Source organism: Prionailurus viverrinus, chromosome A2 (genome assembly GCF_022837055.1).
Source record: "Prionailurus viverrinus isolate Anna chromosome A2, UM_Priviv_1.0, whole genome shotgun sequence".
In the NCBI taxonomy this organism is placed as follows: Eukaryota; Metazoa; Chordata; class Mammalia; order Carnivora; family Felidae; genus Prionailurus; species Prionailurus viverrinus.
Genome location: NC_062562.1, coordinates 28,449,776 through 28,458,377, shown reverse-complemented (window position 1 = coordinate 28,458,377; position 8,602 = coordinate 28,449,776). Strand labels below are relative to the sequence as shown.

The 8,602-nt window shown below is 39.7% G+C and overlaps 1 protein-coding gene across 1 annotated transcript; it reads right to left on the bottom strand.

Annotated features, from left to right (window-relative positions):
- Positions 1 to 2,116: 2,116 nt before the first annotated feature.
- Positions 2,117 to 7,900, bottom strand: LOC125153087 (non-histone chromosomal protein HMG-17-like). The gene is made up of 2 exons (XM_047835991.1): positions 7,772 to 7,900; positions 2,117 to 2,428 (listed from the first exon to the last, which is right to left on the bottom strand). The coding sequence occupies exons 1-2, from the start codon at positions 7,898 to 7,900 to the stop codon at positions 2,117 to 2,119; spliced, it is 441 nt and encodes a 146-aa protein (XP_047691947.1).
- Between the last annotated feature and the right edge of the window lie 702 nt (positions 7,901 to 8,602).

Genomic DNA, 8,602 nt, shown 5'->3' with positions numbered 1-8,602 from the left:
AAGATAATAAGAATACTGCAAACACCATTATCTTCAAAAATTTGACAATTTAGAAGAAATGGACCAATTTTTAGAAACCACAAACCACCAAAACTCAACCATTACACAATCTGAATAACCCTAAACTCAACCATTAGACAATCTGAATAACCCTGTAAGCATTAAAGAAATCGAACTCATAGTTTAAAGCTTCTGAAAAAGAAATCTGCAGACCCAGATAGTTTCCCTGGAAAAGTCTATGAAACATTTGAAGAAGAATTAACCCAAATTTTATACAATCTATTCCAGAAAGTGGAAGACAAAACGCTTCCCAATGCATTTTATGAGGCCAATATTACCTGATACCAAAACCAGATATAAACAAAAAGGAAAACTACAAACCACTATCTCTCATGAACTTAGATGTAAAAATCCTCAGCAAAATGTTATCAAACCAAATCCAACAATATATATGAAAAATAATTACGTTTCGTGGCTAGTTTTATTCCAGTTATGCAAGGCTGATTCAACATTTGAAAATTAATCAATATAATCTACCACTATCAACAAACTATTAGAGAAAAATTTTAATATAAATTTATAATATATAGTATATAATACATAAAATATATTTATAATATATGTTATATATGTAAGAGGTATTTTATATGTGAGCTGCAAATAAGAAAATAAAATTAAATTCCTTGTATAGTAGTGCTCCAAACACAAAATACTTAAAAATCTTCCAGTGATATCCAAGACTTTTACACTGAAAATATAGATGAAATTTTAAAGAAGACCCAAGTAAATGCAGATATATATACCATATTCGTGGGTTATAAAACTAAATGTTGCTAAGATATCAATTCATTCCAAGTTGATCTACAGATTCAACAAAATCCCAATCTAAATTTCAGTCCCCTTTTTTATAGAAATTGATAAACACTCCTCCAAAATTAAATGTTGATGCAAATGCCCTAGAGTCGTCAAGGCAATAAAAAAAAAAACCCACCAAGATTGGAGGCCTCACTCCTCACTGGATAAGAGTGCTTCTATGCTATTTCTATTATTGTATTCATGTTTTACTGTAATAATTGTTACTATAATATATACTCCTTCAGAACAGGGACCATGTCTTAATCATCTCTGTCTTTTCTTTTTCCAGCTGTATCCAGCTTTATTAAAGACATTTTTCAGGGCAGGTGGGTGGCTCAGTCCAGTTGAGCATCCGACTCTTGGTTTTGGCTCAGTTCATGATCCCAGGATCATGGGATCGAGCCTCATGTGAGGCTCCTCGCTGAGCGTAGACCCTGCTTGAGATTCTCTCTCTCTCCCTCTGCTCCTCTTCCCCACCTGTGTGCTCTCTCTCTCTCTTAAAAAAAGATACTTTTCATAAACAATCATGGTATTTCAGGCAGGACATGGGGCAGACAATCGTTAACAGTGTACAACTTTCAAACTCCCTTCTTCGATGGACTACCAAAATGGGAAAGCCACTCTAAAACCTGATGAAGTCTTCTTCTGATGCTCTGAACAGGGAAAGTTTAGAGTGAGGGTTGACATTTCCCATTTAGCATATTGTTCAACAACTTTTCACAAGTGGATCCCGATTTTCAGGAAATGAAATGAAGATAGCAGAATTATCAGTCTGAAGCTCCACAAGCTAAAAAAGGAGCTCTTTTGAGGGATGCCATCTCCATGTGAAGTCCAGACTGCCCAACATACTGGGAACTGTGTTTGGGGGTCAGGTTCCCACAGCTCCCTGGGTTTAAGGGAGTCAAGTCTAAGGTGAAGGCAGAGAGGGGAGAAGGGGACATAAAAAATGAATTTTAGGTTTTCTGCACCACAAGGCATTTGGGCTACGGTGGCTAATGTGCTTCCACATCAAGGAATCCCTCCTCCTGGGAACCAAGAAGAAGTCTCTCAAAACTAGAAGAGAAAGGTGTTTCCCCCCTGTATCAATCTAGCTTCAGTGATATTCTAATAGGGACATATGCCCTTCCCCCAGTGAAGTGTTCTGTGTGCTAACAACATAGATTAAAAAAAAAAGTCAAACAAAATTCTGCACATTTATAGAACTTGTTAAGAATAGAATTTTAAACTGTACAGTCACCAGAAGTACAAGACTGTGCACACTTCAGTTGGCATCTCCAGCACCTTCAGCTTTCGGTGCCTGGTCTGTTTGGGCATCTCTGTTTTCTGCAGGGTTATTCCCACCCTTGCAGCATCCCCTTTTCCCTTTTGGTACCTTCTCTCCCTTCTTTGTAGGGGCCTTCTTAGGCTTGGGCTCTGGCTCTGGAGAGTGGGTTTTAGCAGATAAACTTGCAGAACTTCTCTGTGGCTCATCCTTCACCCTGGCTTTATCACCTGTAGCATCACTTTCAGCCTTTTTTGGGCATGGTGGTGATGGAGGGACACAGCATGGAGTCGTTGGACACAGGGATGCCGGCTTTTATTGGTCCAGGGGTCCTTCTCTCATCTTCTTCACACTGCGCCAGTCATCTCTGTCTTAATCATCTCTTGTCTTAACAGAGCATAGATGTGTTTGGTAAAATGTGTTGAGCTAGTTAAAATAATGACCATTTTATATTTATATGACTTAAATTTGAGGAAAAAAAAGAAAGAAAGATGGGGCATGTAAATCACTAAGCAGGTGGGCAGGAATTTCTGGTGATAACATCAGAAATGTAGCCAGCTTTTTGTCTTTCCAAGAGCAAGGTCCAGAATCTTAGAACTCTGGTTTCCATTTAACACACGGGGAACTTTCCTGGAGGTAATTCAATGAGTTTGGTTTTACATCAAGGAATTACCTGGAGTCTGGCCTTAGCCAGTCCCAGATTAATTATTCCTAGAAAATACTGCTTGCCAATTGACATCTTTGTTTATATTGGATCCGATGATTCTGAATATGTATCACTCAGTTTTTCAAGGTGAAACAGAGGGACCCCTTTCAACATTTAAGGTGAACTCCTTAGTTCTGAGTAACATCAGCCAGTTACATCAGCCATTTTGTATCTCACCAGTTCTTGAACACTTTATTCTTAATCCACAGCCCTGTGGACTTTTACAAATAGCTTTGATAAATTCAAAAGTCCATCTGCTTTCTCTTCACAGAAGTTGCAAATTGGTATTGGTCCATGTTTGTGTATTTCCAACTATTCTTCCTACCCAAAATTGTTTGTTTGCAATGAGATTTGGTCCAGTTTAGTGTTCCATAATGGCTTTTGAAATTGTTTTTTGTTTGATTGTTTATCTTTGGGAAACTTCACAGCACACTATTGGAGTCGACCCAGTCAACACCTGTTTTTCTTTCTATTAGGTCATTAAGGACAGTACCGGATCAAGTATAAGAAGTAGCTTTTTCTGGGGCACCTGAGTGGCTCAGTCAGTTAAGCATCTGACTTGGGCTCAGGTCATGATCTCATGGTTCATGAGTTCGAGCCCCGTGTCGGGCTCTGTGCTGACAGCCCAGAGCCTGGAGCCCACTTCAGATTCTGTGTCTCCCTCTGTCTGCCCCTCCTCCACTTACACCCTGTCTCTTGCATTGTCTCAAAAATAAATAAACATTAAAAAAAAAGAAGTAGCTTTGTCCTTCTGTAATAAACAAAGCTGCTTCTCTTTGATTTCCTGGGTTTCTCCTCACATTTTCTGACTTAGAGTATTGAAATACTGTGAAGGTAAGGCAAAAAAATTATCTGTTCAGATAAATTGATCCAACATTGTCACTCTGAGGGTGGTTGTGGGAGACACAACCATGGCCTATACTTTAAATGATCAGATTCAATCTCACAGGTAGCATCTACAGGGACATGCTATAGGCTGTAGGTAGCATCCAACCGGTCAGTGTTTGTTGAGCATTTGTCCTGGGCAGTGTTAAGTGCTACAAAGATTCCAGAGATGAAAAAGGTAAGTTTCCATGACATTGGTATGCAAATAAAGCAAAGAAATATATGATAAGGATCATTAAAAATGTATGAATTAATACTATTGAAGATGAAGGGTGAAGGAAACATACAGTTGATTAGACTCTAGACGATTTCATGGAGGAACATGGTATTTGAACTAGTCCCTGAAGGATGAATTATAGTTCCATTGGGAAGGAAGCATATGCCAGGTGGATAAAAATGGTACATGCAAAAGCCCAGAAATTAGAAAGTCAGAAAGGGGCCAAATCCATCCGTCATGGACTATGTGCACGGTCTTCTGGTTAGCAAAACTTCAGTATGTCAGCTGTTTCATTCATAATGGTGAAGAGGTAGGAAGCAGTTGATATACTTGGCCAAAAGTCACCTCTGTACAGAAGCCACTTAGGTATTTCTTATTAGAAGTAGATTTCAGGGGTGCCTGGGTGGCTCAGTCAGTTGAGCATCCGATTTTGGTTCAGGACATGAACTCACAGTTCGTGAGTTCGACAGTTCGTGAGTTCGACAGTTCGTGAGTTCGAGCCCCGTGTCGGGCTCTGTGCTGACAGCTCAAAGCCTGGAGCCTGTTTTAGATTCTGTGTCTCCCTCTCTCTCTGCTCCTCCCCTGCTCATGTCGTCTCTCTCTCTCTCTCTCTCTCAAAAATAAAATAAACATTAAAAAAATTTTTAAGTAGATTTTTTTCAAAAAATAGTTTACTCAGTAGAATTAATCCATATCAAAGATTTTGCCTTGCATGCAGATAATATAGTGGGCATATGTTTCCTGTCTGTTGAACAGCATTGAGGGAACCGACTTAAGTAGGATCTTGTTACGTTGGACCCAAAGGTGAAGAGCTATCCAAAAAATGGGTTTGATATAGCTTTGATGATTGGTGTTTGATACAAATATCAACTTTGTGAATCATAGCATTTCTTTTTTTTTATGTTTATTTATTTTTGAGAGACAGAAAGAGAGAGAGCATGCACACACACACGAGCAGGGGAGGGGCAGAGAGAGAGAGAGGGAGACACAGAATCCAAAGCAGGCTCCATCCAGGTCATTAAGCTGTCAGCACAGAAGTTGAAATGGGGCTCAAACTCACCAACTGTGAGATCATGACCTGGGCTGAAGTTGGATTCCTAACCAACTGAGCCAACCGGGTGCCCCAGCATTTCTTAATTATGTTTGCCTTAAGCTGATACTAACACTAGCTGCAAATTCGGTACTCACTCTTCAGATATGACCATTAAGAATGGGGAACAAACATACCTGGATTGTTTTGAGTACAAAGTAGATGCAAATATTAACATATAATATTTATTGAGTACTTACTACATGCAAGGTCCTGAAGTGAAAGTTCCCATACATCATCTCAATCTTTATTAACAGCACTCTGAAGTGGATACTATCATTATTATTTTACAAGGAAATTAATGCCCAGTTAATTAATTTGACCAAGGTACCGTAGCGAGTAGCTCGAGAAGCCAGGATTTGTAGCTAGGCAATGTGGCTTTAGCACATACTCTCAACTGCGAGATACTAAACTAGTACCTAGTAAACTAGAATAATAATGGTCTACCTCTCATAGCATTATTGTGATCATGTCATTTGTACTGTACTTACATTTGTAAGTACTCAATAAATGATAAAAACTATTATTGAAATATTAAGTTACTTGCCCAGACTTGCTTGTTCCACAGCACCACGCTTTCAACCCTCATAAGACTGTATAGATAATCTCAGCTTTACAGTGATTATGTCATCTTTTTTTGTTGCTTTATTTAATGCCACCTTAGGAAGTGTAACTTGTTGCAATATTTTCAGAGGCCAGTAGAAGTAAAATGAGTTCCATGTTAAACATGTACGAATCTAACGTGAACATGTTAGCCGCCATGACTTGAGCATTTAAAAAAACATATGGCGCACCCATGTTTATAACAGCATTATTTTTAATAGGTAAAGATGGAAGCAACCTTGTCCACCGATGAATGAATGGATACACAAAATATTATGGAGAGGTACAATGGCATATCATCCAGTCTCATAAAGGAAGGAAATCCTATCACATGCTACCATATGAGTGAGCCTGGAGGATATAATGCTAAGTGAAATAAGTGAGTCATAAAAGGACAAATACTGTATGATTCAATTTACATGAGGTGCTCAGAGTAGTGAAGTTCAGAGAGACAGAAGGTAGCATGGTGGCTGCTGGGGGCTGGAGGGAAGGGGAAATGAGGAGTTACTGTTTCCTCGGCAGAGTTTTAGTTTTGCAAGATGAACAAAGTTCGGGAGATGAAGGATGGTCACAGTTATACAGCAAAGTCCATGTACTTGGTGCCACTGAATTGTGCGCTTAAATGGTTATAATGGTAACTTTTATGATACGGGTATTTTACCACAGTTTTGAAAAAGCATATGTACGGAAAAATTGAAATCCTATATACACAACCTATATTTCCAATTTTCAGTATTTCAATCCTTTATGTTCGATACATATGTGCAGAGGGTTCCATGGTCACCATAATAAAAATGAGCTATTTTTGAAAAACAGGTAGAAGTCATTTCCTTTCTTAGACATGGCACAAGCTACTTGATAAACAATTTTATTTTAAACACCGAAACATTAATTGGAACCTTCAATATTCCGCAGTTGAACACTGGGTTTCAATAATCCTCTTTGCTGTTTTTCTGATGTTCTTATTTCTAAAACCCAACTCTCCTGGGGAATGTAGTACTTTCTTACGGCAGGTGAACAATTTCTATAACTTCAATATTCAAAAATTTGAGGCCTCTATGCAGTGGGAGGACACAGTAGGTAGAGATGCTATTATCTTGGGGATACCATATTAAGAATAAATTGGATTCTTCATTCCCTTCTGGGAAAAGAGATGGGAACTAACTTGTTTTTGAGCACCTATTAGCATCCATGGTTTTAGCAGTCATGCTGGACACTTTGTATATGTTATTGCATTTAATTCTTATGACACAAGGATGGAACAATATATTGAATTATGAGAGATAGCAAGTGTTTTCCCTCCTTCATTTCTAAAAAGGAAGGCATCTTGCTGATACATCAAAGAGCTACCTTTATTGTGCAAGATCCAGGTGTTCCTAAATGAAAATCAAGATGGAGACATTCAGTCCATCTACCCCTCTGGCACCTTGATACTTTGTGGCAAATCATTCTTTGTTTGGGAAGCTAGCCTGTGCATTGTAGGATGGTTAGTTAGCAGTCCCTGCTTGAGAGTCGAATATTATACACGTTCAAAGGATGAGGCTTGCCTGGGGGAGAGAGAGAGAAAGCAAGCTGCAGGGGTGGGGGTGGGAGGGGGGTGGTTTGGAGCTACTGCTACAGGCAGAGAATGAGAGAAGCCCCAAAAGGATTTTTGAGAAATTATCTGTCAAGAATGAACGTTCCCCTTTATAATTTTCTTGAAAGTTTGGATCGAGATTCTCCGACTCATGCTTTTTCATACCTGGTTGTTGTTTGTTTGAATGGGATTGTGGGTTAGAAACCGGCCCACATAGTAAGGGTTTGTGAGATTTCATGAGGATTACGCTTCTAACAGTCTTTTGAATTTGCATTTTCCTCCTTCTTACAAACCATACCCTGACCTCTCCGTAAGGTCAGGCTGCACAGTGTACCGTTCTCCCTTCTCTCTTCCCTTTGCCTTCCTGAAAGGGAACATGCCTAGTTTTCTCAAGATTTAAAAAAGAATGGTATGAAAAGACACATCCTTTTCTCTTTTTAAACGATGCCATATTTTACATTCAGAGGTAATTTACTCTCCGGCCATCCCATGATTCTAAAAGGTCTGTCTGCAAGTTTGTTACGACTACCCTAAAAACTACCATAAATTAGTGGCCTAAAACAATACAAACTGCTTACCTTACTGTTCTGGAGACTCACAGTCAGTGGACTAAAATCCAAGTGTGGGCTGACCTCTGCTTTCGTTTTGGGGACCCTGGGGGGAGATGCTGTTTCCTTGCCTTTCCAGCTTGTGGAGGCCATGTGCATGCTCGACCCATGGCCCTGTATCACTTGAACCTGTTTCTTTTATCCTCTCTCTTCTCTGTGTTCTGCCTGCCTCCCTCTTATTAAGGACACTTGTGGGGCGCCTGGGTGGCTCATTCAGTTACCTTTCTGACTCTTGATTTCAGCTCAGGTCATGATCTCGTGGTTGGTGGAATTCAGCCCCACATCGGGCTTCGCTCTGACAGCACAGAGCCTTCTTGGGATTCGCTCTCTCCCTCTTTCTCTGCTCCTTCCTTGCTCATGCATGAGCATGCTCTCTAAATAAGGACGTTTGTGGTTGCTTTGGGCCCACCTGAATAATCCAGGACAGTCTCTCCATCTCAAGATATTTAATCCCATCTGCAAAGTCCCCTTTGCCATGTAAGGTGACCTATTCCCAGGTTCCAGAGATTAGGATGGGCAGCTCTGGGGGAGGGTGTCATTACTCTGTTTCCCACAGCCAGAGTATAAGCACGTGTGGGATGTGCCGTCTCATTCCGACAGCATGCTTGAATGGTTCCATCTTGACTTCATTGTTTTTAAACAGGTGAAATTCTTAGGCTTAGCTGACATTTAATTTTCACATTAGCAAAGTGGTAAGAATTACTCAAATTATAGTAATATTGATGGAGAAAGTGATAGAGATTTTCACACAAACTCAAGTTCCTCTTGAAGCTCCTTCTGAGTAGCTAATTACCAGGTTTG